The 19,517-nt window shown below is 40.4% G+C and overlaps 1 protein-coding gene across 1 annotated transcript in view; it reads left to right on the top strand.

The window, feature by feature from the left end:
- The window catches only part of shisa9a (shisa family member 9a), a 142,728-nt gene extending 124,355 nt beyond the window's left edge, over positions 1-18,373 (top strand). Inside the window, exon 4 of the mRNA XM_020924424.2 lies at positions 17,523-18,373. Within this exon, the coding sequence (XP_020780083.2) occupies positions 17,523-18,373 (851 nt within the window). The remainder of the gene's footprint in view (positions 1-17,522) is intronic.
- Positions 18,374-19,517: the final 1,144 nt, after the last annotated feature.

Genomic DNA, 19,517 nt, shown 5'->3' with positions numbered 1-19,517 from the left:
TACATAAAGTGCTCCACGGTGTTTTTAAACTCCATACACCTTAACTACAATCATGTGGATGATTTCAACCATGGAATTACCAATTTCTACTAAACAAAAATTAAAACGTAGCTGTTGACTTGAAAACTACCACTACATGACATCACGAGGTGGAACAGATCATTTTGAAATCTGGAGATGTAGACAGACTAATAATACAGGATGACTCAAACATGTGTGACTGAAACAAAACACAACTCCAGATATGTTTTTAATGACCTAACTACATTATATCATGCCTTAAAGCTCCAAGAGTCCATTTCGTATATATATATATATATATATATATATATATATATATATATATATATATATATAGGGCCTTCAAATTTGAGTCAGTCTTACCTCCAGTCTGACAGTCATCAATACAGACTTCTAACTGAGCATATTTTCACATAAACAAGGCAAATTTAAATGCAACTTTTAACTTTCCTTACGCTGTTTTAAACCCATCCCACCCATCTCTCGCTCTCGTTCTTTTCTTTAATTGCCTCTGCCACTTTCCCTGTGGTCCTTGGTCGAGCAGATAAGCCACACTGCTGTCAATCAATATCCATCTGCACTGTCCCACCGAGCGCCTCTATAAGGTCAGTCTATCGAACCCCAGCCCCCGCCAAAGCTCAGGGCACCGGATAATAAAGGCCCCTGAAGCAGACCTAAGAGGAGGAGGTCGCTTGGTTTGAGCACAAATGGCCAATTACAGATGCCTTCTCATGCTAAAAAGTCCAAAGTATTCCTCAAAAGAAGCTAAAAAGAGGCGTATTTGATTTTGTAGTATAAATGCGAAAAACAGAATTCATTTTTGAGGGTTTTTCAGTGGTCCAAAGTTATTTCTTTTTTCACTTTACTGATGCAATCGCAATTGTTCACTGTGATGCGTTTTTAAGTCCATTTCACAACTTTCAGCTGAGTTTTGTCATGGTAATGCTGAAAGCAACTAGAATGCTAACAGTGCAGCAGTCTTACTTCCAGGATGAGCTGCTTTTACAATATATATGTACTGAGGCAAAACTCATTTAACTTTACTTTTAAGAAATCAGGTGCCTTATTCAATCAACATTTAGTCAGCAATTGGGAATGATGGTTTGTGTACAACGTTTGGGACCAGTTAGAGCAGGGGTGGGCAATTATTTTTTCCATGGGGCCACATGAGAAACAGAAAATGTTGTGGAAGGCCGGGCTAAAATATCTAAATTCTGCAAAATATTAGTTGTATATCTTTATAAACAGCAGTAAATAGCATTGTTTTGACAAGCTGGTGAGACTGGTAAGAGTTTATGTTATGACTACGAAAAAGTGAGGTTGCCTTCCAAAAACTGTACTTCAAAAAACACCTCTAAAACTAAAAGCAATGCCGCTTTAGTCCATGCATGACGTAAAATTATGAAATATGTTTATATTGTAGTTCAAAATGATCTTAAACAGCCGGTCAGAATCAATCAAAGGGTCCAACCAATGTGGCCCAGAAGCTGTACAATGCCCAGGTCTGAGCGAGGGTGACCAGATGTCCCGATTTATTCAGGGCAGTCCTAGTTTTGAGCTCTGTGTCCCCTGTCCCAGCAGATTTATCTAAAACTATTGATTTGTCCCAGTTTTACAGAAGAAATGTCCCAGGTGTCCCTATTTTTGACCAATCTGACACCGACCCACAGTAAAGAATATATTGTCGTTTTTTTTCAACTAAAATACAGAAAATCATGCTTGAAAATGACCATAAGATATTAAAAAATGCACCAACAGAAGTTCTTCAAAGATTTCATACTGACCCAAAAGTGAGTTAAGAATGGACAATGTTACACGCTCTTTTCACAGTTTCATTCATCCCAACCATCCCAACCCGGGTGTGCAACATATTGGCTTGATTTGCTTAAGTAAAGTGTCCCGGTCAAGGGCACAATCTAGCAGGAATCAAACCAGCAACCTTTGTGTTAGTCTTGACCAACAAAGCTATTGTAACCATTGACAGGAGAACACTTTCTTTATTGATAGAATTGGATTATACAGGGCGGTGTTTTCCCAAACTTTTTTTGTGGGGTCCCATATTTTAAAAGTCACAAACCTTCGCAACCCAAGTCAAGAGACATTATTTATGAATCACAAAATAAAGGTGAATTTGACCACTACTGAACATTAATGAGGATATTTTATTGTTGACTGAGGCAAGGCAAGTTTATTTGAATAGCACAATTCGTACACAAAGTAATTCAAAGTGCTTTACAGAATAAGAAAAACATTAAAATCACAAAAATAACTAATCAAAACATAAATAATCATCATAAAATTAAACATGAAAAAGAGAGAGAGGCATTAATTAAAAAATAAATTAGAGAGAAGAATGCGGAATGAACAAAACTGTTTTGAGCCTGGATTTACACAGCGTCAAAGAAGAGTCTGTCTCACATCTTCATGAAGACTGTTCCAGGTTTTAGCTGCATGAATCTGAAACACTGACTCCTCATGTTTAGTCTTGACTCTGGGCACCAGCAGAAAGCCGGTCCCTGAAGTCCTTAAAGTGTGAGATGGTTCATATGGCACTAACATATCACAGATGTACAGTACTTTGGTGCTCAGCCATGGAGAGACTTGTACACAAACAGAGCCACTTTAAAGTCTATTCTATGAGCCACAAGAGCCAGTGCACAGACCTGAACACAGGACGCATCTGCTCGTACTTCTTGGTTCAAGTCAAGACTTGAGCTGCAGCGTTCTGGATGTTGCGTCTCACAGCTCATTTGGAGAGACCAGTGAGCAGCCGTTACAATAGTCTAACCTACTGCAGACAAACATATGGATAAGTCTCTCCAAGTCTGCTTTAGACAGTAAACCTTTGATTTTCGCTATGTTTTTTAGATGGTAAGAGGCTGCAGATGTTATTGATTTGATGTGGCTGTTAAAGTTCAAGTCTGAATCCATTAATACCCCGAGATTTCTTGCCTGATTTGAAGATTTTTAGAGAGAGTGATCGTGTTTCTCTGAACAACTAGTATTACTCAAGTTTTAAACAATGAAAAACAGTCACTGAAGCAGCAATAAAAGGATCCATAAGTCGCCTATTTGGACAATAAATGTAGCCCATTTCTTTTTCTTTTCAACATTCAACTGAACCAGCAAAATTAGAACAAAATAGTCTGTAGAACTATATATTGCAGATCTACATGTAGATCGTGACAAGGCAATAATGCGACCCCCCCCCAAAAAAAAAAAATCTCGCGCGATCCATCTTTGGGGAACAATGGTGTAGTGAATATGCAATATCAAATTAAGCCACACTTCAAACATATTTCTGTAAAAGATGCCTTGACTTAAAGTGATAATAGTAAGTTATAGTCTATAAATTAGTTTTAAGCATTTCTGCCATCAAAACATGCTCATTACTGCTGCAGTTTAATTGTTTTTGCTGTTGTAATTCTCTTTTCTGCCAGTAGGAGTCAAGCTGTGTGTGAGGCTGTGAAATTGTGTCTGTTTTTAGACATTATTTTTTAGCTCTAAATCATGAAATTCCAGTGCAAAGATGTTTAAAGGTCCATAAGAATAGAAACGATACATACTTCTCTGGTGCAAGGTCCGCTCACAGTAAGAACGCATGATTTCGAGGTATTTTTTGAGCAGTAACTACATATTCTTGGGTTTCCTCTCCCTCCCAAATTAAGCCAAACTTCAAGCATAGTTCTGTAAAATACGCCTTGACTTAAAGTGATAATAGTAGGTTAGTCTATAAAGCATTTAACGTTGATTTCAAATGTTTCAAAACTGTTTAGGTATCGCTGAAAGTATTAAAGATGCACTACGTAAATTTTCAGGGGAAGGGACTGTGTATTTGCTTCTCCACAGATCTGACCTCTAACTTGGCCTCATCACCTGCTTGTCTCCATGACGATAAAGACGTTAATGCCAACCGCGTAACTTTCCAGGCAAAGCAATAACATCGCCATAGAGACAAGCAGATGGCGAACTTTGTCAAACAGCGAAGTAAAAATTGACAAGAAATACAATCAAGTCTGTAATAAAAATAAAAATAAAAAACGCCGCAATGAAGCCAGCTCTATATATCATTTTCAGTGTTAGATAATATATGAGATTGATCTAAAATAAACCACGCTGAAAACCTTTGTGAAATCTGATTACGAAAACGGCGGCTGCAAAAATAGTACAGAACTGTGACCTGCTTTTCCGCGCTCCCGTCTCTCACATCTCATTTTGAATCTCGTCTGACTTGTACGACATTATTAAATATAACCTTTGATGATAATATAGATTACAAATGATATCTGTGATTTAATCTTCTGTATCGTCTTTACACGCAAATGAAGGTCTGAGAAATTAAGACGTTTCAGATTAAATTAGACTGACGTGGTGGAAATTTGCGTCGTGAAATTCTGTCTGAAGATGTGGATGTGTTTTTTTTTTTGTTTTTTTTTATCTGATCAAAAGCAGCGATTTGCATTTCAGTATTTAGATTCCACGCCAAATATTTGTCAGTGGGTTTGAATGTATGAGCAGATTATGGTCTGTTACTGTATCAGGCTTGCATATTTTTACATAGGCAATTAGTCTTGTTGGTGAAGACAAGCCAGAGGAGGACAGCTAAGCATAATGGAATAACTGCGAAATATAAATAAAATACAAAACAGCAACCAAGTATGCCAGCATTGCAATGAGTTAAAAGTCCTGCATTACACAAAACTGACTCTTGTAAGCTTTAAAGATGCACTGTGTAAGTGTTCTGGTTGGGGATCACAAACTTGTTTTTGGCACTGGAATCATCTAAGTCTACGTTCAGACTGCAGGGCTTAATGCTCAATTCCAATTTTTTTTGTGAAATCCGATGTTTTTGTGAGGTCTTTCACATTTCCATTTAAATGCGACTTGTATGTGACTCCAGTTTGAACAGTAAACGTCCCGAAAGTGTCCCGCATGTGCACTGGAGGACACGATGACGTCAACCGCAGCGAGCGTGCTCTGTGTTTACGGAAGTTGTCCAAACATGGACGTGAGCATTGAACACCTGGAGATTTTAAAGTTCCTCTTGTACCGGAGCCAGAACATGAACAACTTACTTGTTTTAAGGAGGAGAAGGAGAAGGACGAGGTTTTTGGCCGTGGCGTTTTGCTGAACAGCGGCAGCGACGTCCGTTGAAAGGAACGTGTGGATGTGGAGACGTAGCCAAGAGTGGTGAGTGGTGATGTGCTTCAGTGACACAGAGTTCATTAACAATTTTCACCTACTTCAGCGCAGAATAGTGACGTTTGTGGCTTGTTGATAACGTGTAGGTGGATGAATGCACTTTGGCAGGTGCCTACAGTGACGCTTTACGTGTGCTTTTGAGGAGGCCACGATGGACGAGTGCGACTGAGATGTTTGTTACTGCACGAGTGAACACTTTGCAAACTGCACTTAGAATTCTAATGTAGTTTTATCTGCAGACTGAACAAATCAGACAATGAAATAATAATGTCACTCACAAAAATGAGACTCATTCAGTCCAATATGTGGTGACACTGGTGTGGTTGTCTTTTAAAAACATAAATGTTTGTTGCTTTGTATTGTCACTGTCCTTGTCTGTTTTAAAAATGGACCATGAGTCCGGAATAAAGATGATGATGATGATCAAATAAAATAAAAATAAAAATAAAATACATGCATTCCTACAGTGATTGAGCTCACCTCTCCACAGATGTTGCCTGTAACTTGGCCTGGAGGCATTGTTGGCTTGTCTGCATGGAAACAGATATGTTTAATGGCATACTGTGGGACATTTTCATGAAGATAGCAGGTGTCAGACCCTCCACCAGAAAGTTACACAGCGCACCTGTAAGTCATGTTAGGATGTTGTTACCTCATCCAAAACATACCTAGAGTTGTGTTTTGTTTCATTCACACATGTTTGAGTAACTCTTTATTATTCATCTGCCTACATCTCCAAAGCTCAAAATGCTCCATTTAACCTTGTGATGTCATGAAGTGGTAGTTTTTAAGTTTACAGCTATCTTCAGTTCAGTAGAGACTGCCAATTTCAAGTTTGGAATCATACAAATTATTATACGAATGTGTGTAGTGTATGGAGTTTAAAAGCATAATGGAGCACTTCCTGTACATGACATCACAAGGTGGAACAGAGTGTTTTCCGTTTGAGAGAAGAACTAAGTACACAGGGTTTGTGTGTTAAACTTGTGTGAATGGAACAAAACACAACTCCAGGTATGTTTGTGATGAGGAAACATTGTAACATAGATCAGAACATAGCTTAATATAAACTCTTTAAAGGACACATATTACGCAATTTTTTAATTCTTAATTCTTTTTTGAGTTTTTCATGTTAGAATATTGTCCCTCATTAAAACACATACCATTTCACATGATTCCCTCTGGTTTCATTAATCCTCTGTCAAAAGTCCTTTGCCTCTCAGCCTCACAAAACACACCACTTGAAATTTCCCAGGATTGTGATGTCATAGAAAGAAGCGCAGTGCAATTTTTAAGTCCATATATGATCACCAGATTTATTTTAAGCATTTCTGCCATCAAAACATGCTCATTATTGCTGCAGTTTAGATGTTTTTGCTGTTGTAATTCTCTCTTCTGCCAGTAGGAGACAAGCTGCACCAAATCAGTCTATATTGAGCACTGACGCTGTGGAGATGTCTGTTTTTAGACATTATTTTTTCGATCTAAATCATGAAATTCCAGTGCAAAGGTGCTCAAGACTTTTTAAAGACCAATAAGAATACAAAAGGTGCACACTTTTCAGGTGGAGTGTCCGCTCACAGTAAGAACGCATAATTTTCAGAGTATTTTTTGAGCAGTGAATACACATTCTTGGGTTTCCTCTTCCTGTTTAAAGGTGCCATTTTGAGGACTTTTCCCCATTCAAAAGATAAAACATTTTGAATTGTTAATTGCTATGGCAACTGTGCTAACTTCTCATCAGTCAAAAACTCATGGATAATAAAATACATGCAGATAGTGTAATGTCAGTTGTAATGTCATACTGTGGGACAAACAAACAAACAAAGTAGTAACACAGAAGAAGACAAGCAGATGCCTCAAACTCCACCAGGAAAGTTACATAGTGTATCTTTTCAAACTAACTGTGCTAATACCTGATTTTTGGCTTGGTTTGCTATAGCTAGGGATTCATTGATGGTTTATGGCAGTTTCTGGATAAGAACCATAAGCATGAAATGAAGTTGTAAATTGAATGGAAGACAGTATTATGTTTCTCCCTCTGATTGTAGAGGAATATGAGCTGTGAACGCAGCAGCACAGCTCAAGCATTTCAGGCAGGTTATGGTTCCTTCATTGCAAATTGTGTTTCACTGATTCAGTCTGAAGAGTTTAAATGTAAATATAGCTATCACAGGAACAAATAGCGAGAACTACAGTAGTGCTGGAATGTTCCACAGTATGGCATTAAACTTATCTAGCTTGTATTTATCAAGTTACAGGTTTTTGTATTGGTCCAAAATACCTCAAAAGAAATATGTATGTATTCTTGAGTGGGCTCAGCTGACGTGAATCTTGACTTGCTAGTCGGTGTGAGGTTGTTGAAAGTATCGAAAATCAGATGCTAAGCGATACTAAAGCAAGTATCGAAACTAAAAATACTAGATCATATACTTTTAAAAAAGTCACATTCACAAGACAGAGATGAACCTTTCCTGAATGTCTTTAGAATGATCTCATATTCGTGTTTAACGCTTAAACGCCGCATACTCCCATATTAAAACACCCTGACCCACCTTGTGAAGTCATATGGTAGTACAGGAAGTGCTCCACTGTGTTTTTAAACTCTGTACACCTTTACTAGAATCATTTGGATAATTTCTAGCCCGATTCATCAGCTGGTTTCACTTCGTAGAAATCGTCTGACCTCGCAGCGTTGGAATTCATTCGCTCGTCGGTAGGCAGGTACTTTTTATCATTTAACCAATCACTGCTATTTGGTAGCCACGTATGTAATGCACCGCTAATGGGACTAACTGGTATCTTAAGCTTTTCCCAAATCCCGTAGGAAGAAGGGCAGTAATGTCTTTCCCCTTGATCCAAACATTCTCTTTATTCCGGCTTTAAATCCTCGATCTCGGGAATCGTTGACAACACAGAATAGGCAAGGCAAGTTTATTTGTATAGCACAATTCGTACACAAAGTAATTCAAAGTGCTTTACAGAATAAGAAATACATTAAAATCATAATAAAAACAAATCAAAACATAAATAATCATGAAGATTAAAATTAAAAAAGAGAGACATAAATTGGAGAGAAGAGTGCGGAATGAAAACCTTTCAGTTATATGCACAGTTAAACAGAAATGTTTTGAGCCTGGATTTAAACAGCGTCACAGAAGAGTCTGTCTCACATGTTCAGGAAGACTGTTCCAGGTTTTAGCTGCATGAACCTGAAACGCTGACTCCCCTTGTTTAGTTCTGACTCTGGGCACCAGCAGGAGGCCGGTCCCTGAGGTCCTCAGAGTGCGAGATGGTTCATATGACACTAACATGACACAGATGGACTTTAGTGCTCGTCCATGGAGAGACTTGTACAAGCAGAGCTGCTTTAAAGTCTATTCTCTGAGCCACAGGAAGCCAGTGCAGAGACCTGAGCACAGGACTTATGTGCTCGTACTTCCTAGTTCGAGTAAGGACCCGAGCTGCAGCGTTCTGGATGTTCTGGATGTTCTGCAGTTCTGTCTCACAGCTCGTTTGGAGAGACCAGTGAGCAGAACATTACAGTATCTAATCTACTGGAGACAAACGCATGGATAAGTTTCTCCAAGTCTGATTTAGACAGTAAACCTTTGATTTTTGCTATGTTTTTTAGATGGTAAAAGGCTGCAGATGTTATTGATTTGATGTGGCTGTTAAAGTTCAAGTCTGAGTCCATTATTACCCCTAGATTTCTTGCCTGATTTGAAGGTTTTAGAGAGAGAGACTGGAGGTGACTGCTGACACTGTCCCTTTGTTTCTGTGGACCAAACACTATGACTTCAGTCTTGTCAGAGTTTAGCTGGAGAAAGTTGTTTTGCATCCACACACTGATCTGTTGGATGCAGTGACCAAGTGACTCCACTGGTCCATAGTCTCCTGCTGCCAGAGAGACATAGATCTGAGTGTCTGAATATATGGCACTTCGCTGATTGGCTGGTGCCCGAACTCGCACTTCCCTTATTTTTTGCAAACCGTCTATTGTATTCTGATTCCTGACCTAGTTACTAGAGAGAAATTAAATTGAGTGGAGGCACTAGGTGGCACAAGCCTGGCTAAATAATTTCAGCCCTCGAATCGGTTCACCTGAAAACTAAAGAGGAACAAAGAGTTTTGAGATTTGTTTTGAAGAGGAAACAACATTATAACATGGCTTAACGCTCACCAGAGTCAATGTTGCATAATATAAGTAAGCTTGAAAATTCTGTTCATAAATAGACATGAGTTTACATGTAAAACCTCCAACGCAGCCACAGATACCAGCCACCTCATCCTCTCCAGGTCCTCCTCTTTACCAACACAGTTTCAAGCCCTACTTCACCTCAGCATAAGAGGGTTGCCATGCCGATAGTCACATCTTCATCCAGTCGAAACCAATCCAATATTATCTCTTATCTCTAAAGCCCATCAGATGAACTCCCTCCTCCTCCTCCTCCTCCTCTCTTCCCTTTCTCTTAAGCCTACTGGTGGAATCTAATATGGGTTTTATGTCCTTTGGTTGATGTGGGCTTGCGGAGGTGTGCCATCATTTGTTCCCGGTGCCTAAATATGCCTGATCTCCGCGGGGCCCTGGTTATCCCGCGGTGAAACGCACCACTGTGAGACGGCGGCGCTTTGGCGGTTCCACTCACGTACGCGGCGGGAGATGTGCGCCTGCCGCCCGACTGATTCACCTGTCGCCTGAGCAAGTTTGATCCCTCGGGTGCTCTCTCCCTCTCCCGCTTTCACTTTCTTCCTCTGCACCTGTCTCTGTTTTGTATGGTAATGTGCATATGACAGGTTAGACTACTTATTTCAACATAATTTACTCAAAATCTTACTTACGCCGCCATGTTCCAAATAGAAAGTGAGCATGGATGGGCATCTGGGGCAATCTGCGTCCATTGACTTGATGTAGAAACATTTTTACCTCTCTCTCTGTATCTGCTGCAGTGAGTCTTGTAATTTTGGTCTTAAAATGCTCATATTAACCCGCTCTACATATCCTGGTGTTTTTATTTCGCTGTTTAGTCTGCAAATAAATTCCTACTTTTAATACAGAACACCAAATTGGCCCCATAACTAAGCCTCGATGAGCTTCATTTGACTGGACCTGAACGCTACGATAGACAATCCACTTCTTTATACAAGATATGACATATATAAAGTGTTAAAATGCAAGACAGGTTAGATTACACATGTCAGCGTGTATCACAGATTAAGAAAATAAAACTGTAGAATGATGTACAGAGCAGTGGGCGTATGCCAGTGGCGGTGAAAACGGGAGTTGATCGACAATATGGAACCTGGAAAATAAAATTTTAGATCAGTGAAACATGCACGTATCCCTCCAAATACAACTTCGAGAGCGTGAATGAGAAGGGAAAAGATGTTTTAAAAGCTCTTAAAAGTCGATTTTGCATAATAGGTCTGTTTTAATCATGGTATAGTAGAAGGAGCGTGCATTGTGCGGTGGTCTTATATCTATTCTCATATCTCTGAAATGCTCAGAAACTTTCCCCATGGAGTAGTAAACAGCTTCGGGCAAAAACAGTGAAAGTTTGCAACAACATTAAAGCAGAAATCATATGCAAACTGTACTTTTATGAACTTTTAACTATGTTAGAATGGTGTTCTTTAACCATTAGCTGACTTAATGTTGTATTTTGAGTGATTCACATGTTTGAGGCTTGAGTAATCCTGCCATATCCTCCATTTGAGTAAGTGCTCAGAAAGAAGAAACAAGAAGTTTTCACCTACCTCCTATCTCCGCCCACAGTCCTGTACTTACTTTTGTGATGAAAAATACATACATAGGGTTTAAAGTGGAATGAAAGTCAGCTTTTATTTTTGCTACTTAACTGTCCGTATTGTAAAAGCATAGTCTACCTAGTCCTTTTTTTGTTTTTGTGGCAGTTTTAGAGTAGAGCCCTGCGGGACCCGATGCAAAACAGTGCAACGAGGGACACATTTTGAAAGCTCACCGGGGGCACTGGCAGGAGCGGGACTGCACAATGGGGGCGGGTGGGATGATAAACTGCAGTTCCACAAACTAAACATGAGTGTAAAGTAAAATATACAAATGATGAATGTATGCCTATCATACATAATTTGTGCTAGATATTTTATTTGGCATTAATAAAAATATTTGAAACAGCCTAAATTTGCGGATGTGGTCAAATCTCACGCACATTTTGGACAGTTCCTTTCTGTTTCTCCGTGTTTGATAGAGCTTCGAAGAACTAATGAAAAGACCTTTCGTGAGAAAAAAAGTGAACATCCCCATCTTGCAGGATTTGTGGATGAGAGCGGGACAAAATATTGCAGATGTGGGCGGGAGTAGGAATGAAAATTACCATTTTTGGATGGCGCAGGCGGGAGTGGGACAGAAAATTCTGTCCAGTGCAGACCTCTATTTAAGAGTAAACATAAACCTGAATGTGTGTTGTAATGCAATTTCAAGTACTACGTAACATCACACAGGACTGCCCTGATTTAAACCAGTTGTTTGTGATTACAAACACCAGGCTGCAGGGGCGGAGTTTGAAGTGTGGATACCTGTTTGACCAATCACACTGTTCCTTATACCTCCAGACCCCACCCCTCTTCTTTCACTCTCTTCTTTAGTTCTCCAGGTTAAGCCCAGTTTAGCAGCTCTAAAATGTGATTGTGGGTGGAGTTTCAGTGTTTAATCCCACTTTAAAAAATTGCACCTTAAATAAAAATACTTGAAATGCTACTATGATGAGAAAGGGCCAGAAGCAGAGACATAGTCAATGGGCTCCTTTCTGTTTCTAAGCTGTTTTAGATCAATGCTGCGGTTTACACAGAACAATGAAAGTCAGATAAGCACTCTCTAAATATCAGAAAACGTGTAAACTACGCAATTTGTTAAACAAAATCATTCAAAACAAATCATCTTTTGCAAAATATGACTCCAGTGACGGTTAGGGCAGTTCAATGGATTTAACAACTTGCTGTAAACAACGAGGGTGTGTAGTGAGCTCTGTTAGACAGATATTTAAAGGGCCCATATTACATTATTTTGTGATCTATGTTATAATGTTGTTTCCTCATCAAAACCTGCCTTGTGCTGTCTTTTGTTTTCTTTCACATTGAGTTCTTCTTTCAAACAGAAGACACCTTGTGATGTCATGTGGCAATACAGGAAGTGCTCGAGTGTCTTTTAAAGGGCCTGTGTCATGCAAATTAACTCTTTTCACATTGTATCTTCTGCACATATACAAGCTCAATTTGGGTTTTGGAACATCCATTACACAATAGTTCTGAAATCTTACTGATTTCTTGGAGACAGTCACAGACCAGGTACTGTGAAAGGCCGACTATTGCTCATCCCCCCGCCCGTCCTGAGAAAGCACAGGCTCCGCCCTCCAAACGTGACGTAGGCTCTGAGTGAGCCGCCCTTCCTCCGTCTATCGCAGGGAGGGAGGGGAGACAGGCGTGCACCCTGATAGCAGTAGGAATAAACTTTTATTCGTCATGGCGATACCTTAACCTTAAGTGTTCAACCTGTGTTGGACCCGGAATCGGACGAGGACTTTGAGGTGCACGAAGCTCAAGCACCGCGTCAACATCAGCTGAACATTACTGATTGGTAAAGTATTAATAAACACTAGTACATAAACTTATTATATCGTGTTCACTGCAGTGTAGAACAATGATCTTATGCTGTTGCTTTTGTTTAGTTGTTCATGTGGGAATTGTCAGCCGATGTGGGGTGGAGGCAGTGGAGCAGGGGACGGGACGGGTGCAAAGCGCGTTCTGCTAGGTCAAACGTGATATAGGTGTAGCTAGCTGCGTCATCGTTGTAGCAGGCAGGTTCGTTGTCACGTGGGAGAGTGGCAGAAATACACCGCAATTTGTTAAAAAAACATAGAATCAATCAAAAAAAAACACTTCAGCTACATATACAAAGCCCACACATCACTCTTAGAAGGTAAAAAGCTCTGAAAAGTTGATTTTGCATGAGATGGACCCTTTAAACTACATACACTTTCTCGAGAATCATTTGGAAAATTTCAGCCCGAGAATTGCCCATCTTTACTGAACTAAGTATATAAGTGAATGAAAATAAAACAACTCCGGGCGCGCTTTTGATGAGGAACAGCATTCTAACATGGCTTAAACCTCCCAAAGAATCAATTTTGCGTAATAGAGGACCTTTAAAGTTCAAATAGTGTCTAAATTTCTCCTTAAACGCCCAACATCAATCCACCAACACGGTCTCCTCTCCCTCTCCCCCACTGTCTTCGGTCACACGGTGGCGGAGCTAGTTTCTCTTTCAGGATCAAAGCTGATTTATTGCGTTTCCAGCGGCGTGGCGAGCTGACTGCGAGTGTGTTAACTTTATCTTCAAGGACGGGGAGGCAACAAGGCTTAAAGGAGTAATGGCGGAGGCTGGGAATCCGACGGAAAAAAGGTCATATTTGTCAGCGATAAGAGGGAGCGCAGCCCTGACAGTGACTGACAGAGCGCAGAGTATATGCAAGGCGTGAAGGCAAACAGCAGACGGAGGCATGCGAGCGGGGGGGGGGGGGGGGGGCTGATGCAACAAGTGGTTACTATGGATTTCCATATTATAGTGAAAAATGAGTAACTCTTTGTTTTACACACCAAGTCATAGTGAAAGACTTTTTGATTGATTGATGTATTCAGAATTTTAGACTATAAGGTATGAAGACTGTTATGGAGGAAGATGTACTGTAGATATGTGGTACTTTTTCATGCACTTAGACCATATGTAGATGTTATTTTACATTTTATTCATTACAAACTATAACAGAGAGAGTTACTTTTTTGATCCCAAGGGAAATTAAAGTTTTGCTGCGGTTACATTTTCACTGCGCTTCTCAGTGGCCTTTGAGTGTCAGTCAAAGGTCTCAGTGCAGTTGAACAGCAGGACTGGTCATGTAAGGTCAGCAGATTTGTATCAGGGCAGTTTGAGGAGAGGAACGGGTCCAGGGCAGCTGCGAGGTCTTAAAAGTCTTAAAAAGGTCTTACATTTCGTGTTCTTCAATCAAGGCCTTAAAAAGTCTTAAATGATGTTGTCCAAGTCTGATTGTTTTCACAAAGGTCTCAAATTTCATTAGCCTATTTCTTTGTATACTCAACTAATGTTAAACAGAGAAAAAAAAACAACAACAACGTGAAATCAGGTAACATGAATGAACATTTAATTTGGAGTATGCACAAACAATACTTTGTTTGTCTTGTTAGAATGTTGTAAATGATTTTTTGGCCATTTACAAGCAATGCATATTACTATAAATGAGTTCTATATGAGATTTAAAGCAGTGAGTAATGGTCATTATTAGAATTGGATCTGGTGTTTTTCACCCGCATAATGGGTGCAATGTTGGTCTTAATTTTCATTTAAGTGGTCTTTAAAAGGTCTTTAAAAATGTTAAATTTGGGGTAGTCAAACCTGGGGATACCTGAGTTCCCAGGACAAAAGATCTCTCTGATGTTTTGGTTGGTGACGAAATGGTTCATTCCCTCAAAGAGTTTCTTCTGGGAGGTCTTTTGCCACATTTGCTGCCACATATGATGCTAAAAGCCTGTAGCGTCTAACATTTTCATAGCTAGCTCCTTAGCAACTCTTTTGCACAGTCTCCATGGCTACAGGTAAAATAAACAACTCATTTTACAAAATCCAACAGTCTATTACTTGCGTCCTTTGAACTGCACAGGCTATACTTCTCAGTTGGTTAAAATCCCATGATATGATGCTAAAAACTGAGCTCAAAAACAAAAAGTCTCAAAAACTGCTCAGTGTGTGAGCCAGGCAGCCACAGAAACAGCCAACCACTCAGGTGCCATGGCTGGCTGCTGAGAAAAAGCAAAAAGAGTTAGATTGGGCCAACAGGTATCCACACTTCAAACAATACTGAGCTAAAATAACTTAAAACAGACCTGTTACACAAAATCTACTTTTCAGAGCTTTTAACCATGTTATATAGTTGTTTCTCTTTCTCATTTTCCCTCTCAGTATTTAGAGTGATTGGTGCATGTTGGATGTTAGGCAACTAGACTCAATCAATTTAAATCACAAAAAATGTATTCCCTTTCCAATACAATTCTAATACAGAGCTCTGGGTCAGATCAGGGTCCCTAACAGCCTAAGCAGAGAGGACTTACAATCAGGCGATCTGAACTCCTCTCTATCTCTAAACCCAGAGATCTAAAACAACAGTATGAATATGCAAATAATATGTTCACGCCTTGGATCCTCCTTCAAGTGTCTCAAAACAATATTCAAACAGATCTATAAATTCAGTGTTTTGGTATGTGCATGTGGTGCACCCAAGAAGCTTTATTACTTGATATAGCCTTCATGGAGCAATCTTTTATCACGGATTTTCAAGACCATACTGCAGATCAATCCCACTTTTCAGAGCCACCAGCATACGCCCACTGCTCTGTACTTCATTCTCCAGTAGTGAGTGGAGATAGATGCACAGAAAATTAGGAAAGAAAAGCCTCAAATTGAAGACAATAGAGGATTATTCAAACACCCATGAATCAGTTTAATTACAGCTTAGATTTAATGATGAGGGAACACTGTTAGAACATGATTTAAAGCTCAAGAAAGTCAATTTTTAATCACACGCCCTTTAATCAGGATCAGTACAACATCACTGACATCCGGCCTTTAAGCTCCGTAAGCCAAGACAAACACACTTCATCAAGGATATTTTTTGCATCTCCAATTATTTTGAAGCACTCGTCCATACAATTTTAAATGACTATTTGAGTTATTCTGCTATAATGGACAAACAAATACAAATCATGAGAGCGCACTGGCGAACAATAGGTCAAAAGGGACAATAGTAAATCAAGGTTTAGATGATTTCTTTGACAATTTTAATGAATCTGTTTTTATTATAATGCAATATGCTACTCAGTTATAGTCTGAAGACCGAAGTTATAGTCTGTGGGTTCTCAAAATTGCTGCTTGATGGTGACCTTGGACCGTGCTGCCGAGCTATTAAAGAAAATCTTCTCTGTAACCTTGCGTCACACGTTGGGTTTCATGATACTGAGACTTAAGTTTTTATTTTAGCTGTGAAAGGGAAGAAGGAAGAGGCTCCATTGGCAAGGAGGTCTCCACAAACTGCGAATACTGGTGCTCACTCTGATTTAAAGGTCATATATAACAGAAAATTGACTCTTGTGAGCTTTCAGTTGTGTTATAATGCTGTTACCTCCTCAAAAACAGACCTGGAGTTGTGTTTTTGTTTCATTCACACTTCTACACCTCCATATTTCAAAATGCTCTGTTCCACCTTGTGATGTCATGTAGTCGTACTTTACAAGTTACCACCTACCTTTTACCTTTAATTTATTCGAGATTGGCAATTCCAGGGTTGAAATCATCCAAATGTTTCTAGTGAAGATATATAGAGTTTAAAACACAATGGCTTCTCGTATCACCACATGACATCACAAGGTGGAACATAGTGTTTTCAGGTGAGAGAACACAGCCTAAATACACAGGGTTTGTGTGATAAAAGTGTCTGAATGAAACAAAAACAACTCCAGATATATATATATTTTTTGACAAGGAAACGAAATAATAGCATAGATCAGAAAACAGCATAATATGGGCTCTTTAAGAAATTATAGTCTGAGCACAGTGTGTACTTTTCATGACTCATTTCTCATTAACTAATTACATCTGTTTACACAAAATGAGTCATAAAGTACTGAAAGACCCTCAGGAAATATCAGGGGTTAACGGGTAAATTCTTGTAATGAAATATGGTTATGTTCTAACTTAAGCTGCTGAAAGTGATTTCTGATTTATGCTTTAATTCCATTTTCTGATTAAAAACATACACAGAGTTTTGTATCATTCACACATTTTTAATACACAAACCCTGCATATTTAGGCTGTGTTCTTCTCTGTTCCACCTTGTGATGTCACATTGTAATACAGGAAGTGTGCCAATGTCTTTTAAAACTCCACACACCTTCACTACAATCATTTGGATGACTGAACAAAAAGAAAAAGGTAGCTGTTAACTTGAAAACTACCACTTCATGACATAAGGTGGAACTGAGAATTTTGCGTTTAGGAGATGTAGACAGATTAATAATGCAGGATTACTCAAAAATGTGTAAATAAAACACAACTCCAGGTATGTAGGACCTTTAAAAGAGAAGAGAACCCTGATTCTAACAATACTAAAGTTGTCCAGAGCATAAAAAACTAGAAAGGTATATTTTAATTAACTATGTACATTATGTTTAACTGCTGTTCTTCTGTTTGTGTTTCTCAGCGGCCAAGTACAACGGAGAACTCTACAACAAGCGGCGAATGATGGTGGAGCTTCCGTCCAAGGGAGGCCTCCCCATGCAGCCGATGGGCAGCTCTCGACAGACCATGGGCAACATGACCCCTCCGATGACCTCCAACCCCATGACCTCTAACCCCATGACGTCCAATCCCATGAGCTCCGCCCAGATGAACCCCTCCATGGCCCAGATGATGCCCATGACCTCCATGACGCAAATGACATCCATGACGTCCATGCAGCACATGACTTCGATGACGCCAATGACCTCCCTATCGCACATGACTTCCCTGACCCCCATGACTTCCCTGGGACCCTTGACACCTGAACCCGTGGCGACCTACACCACCCTCCCGACAGAGCGCCACATGGCCGGAGGAGGCGGATTGAGCGGACAGAGGCCCAACGGCCAAAAACTGAAAAGCATCCACACTCACCCGGCTCACAGCGCGCACAGCCACCCCCACGGGCACAGTAGCAAACCGCCGGGGATGGGTGGCACAACCTTGGCGCACATGTCGGGGACCATGCCGGGAGGTACGTCTTTGGGTATGTCCAGGCTAAGCGATGCCCCCATGGGTACGGCAACCATGGGGCGCCCGTTTGCGTACAACTCCAACACGATATCAGCCTCGCACTCGATGGGACTTGGGATTAAGGGATGGGACGGAACGGAGACGGTGGGCCGGAGGAAGGCTTACGGGCACAAAAGGCCGCAGTGCACCATCCTGGAGCCCAACCAGCTCCACGGGACACGGGCCCAAAGCCGGAGCCAACACTTCCTCCCCACCCAACCGTACTTCGTCACCAACAGTAAAACGGAGGTGACGGTGTGAGACATTCCGCGGAAGATTTCGTTGTTTTCCGAAAGTATGCATGTTGGAAGCGTGGTACCGGTATCCCTACGGAAACCACCTTCATCGGGCAGGTCTTTTTGTGTCCTCGTGTTGAAGGCTTGTCGCTGAATGATTGTCACATGTGAGTGGTCCTCGTTTTCCAAAACCAAGAAGTTCACCGAATCTACTGGAGTACATGGTTCGTAAGGCATCATTGGCGAAATGCGTCTGTGTCCACATGGGATATTAGATTGTCTGACATGACTAATATCCACCAGTAATGACTATGTTACATCGTGGCACCACCTAGCTAATAAAACTGCCGACCGCTGATAAAGATGGACAGGTTTTTATGAAGCAATATAAAGGAACAACCACGGAACGGATTGCGAGAGGAGACCACCGGAACAGCTCATCTGCCAATCAAAGAACTACCTTGTATTCCCCATACAATTCTTCACAGGGCTCGGAACCGGACACGCGCCGATGGGGACGGACATTGTAGGGCTTTTTGAACTCTGTCCTTTCCATAAACTGTGCACAGATTGGAGATTGTCACTGCCATTGTTCAATTGTGGTCTCGCGTGCGGGCTGACAGCTGGTCGGGGTGGGGAGTAAGCAGCTAGCATCTGGATGGCGCAAAAGCTAACCAAGGGATAGCGTACACGACTACACACTAACTAGCTTACACATTGAAACGTGACGTGGGTTTTGGGAGCAGAATTCTGATGAAGCAACAGGTGGCTAGTAGGCTACAAAATCGACGTAATATGGAACCAAACTAGCTAATCCTGGCTTGGGTTTTACCACAGATTGTCAAAAGCTTGGTACACAAAGTACTAATGCAACATGTTTTCACCAATGGTCAGTGAAGAACCACAAACACCAAAACCTAGAAATTTTGAAATTTCAGCTTTCGGTGCAGTTATAAAATGTTCAAAATTTTCGACCATCTCTTCCAAGTTCAACAAATTGTGCCAAATTGTTTATTTTGTTACCCTTTTGATATGAAGTAGATGCTGTATAATGAGAATTTAAAATGTGAAATACTTACTAAATTCAGTGTGATATCTCCTAGAACACGGGCTAGTTTAAATATATATACGTTTGCAAAAGAGATTTTTCATACACAAAACGGTTTCAT

The sequence above is a fragment of the Boleophthalmus pectinirostris genome, unplaced genomic scaffold (genome assembly GCF_026225935.1).
Source record: "Boleophthalmus pectinirostris isolate CB_2022bp ecotype Guang Dong unplaced genomic scaffold, ASM2622593v1 HiC_scaffold_14, whole genome shotgun sequence".
Classification (NCBI taxonomy): Eukaryota; Metazoa; Chordata; class Actinopteri; order Gobiiformes; family Gobiidae; genus Boleophthalmus; species Boleophthalmus pectinirostris.
Note: the sequence above shows the minus strand (reverse complement) of the source record. Positions and strands in the feature narration are given on the sequence as shown.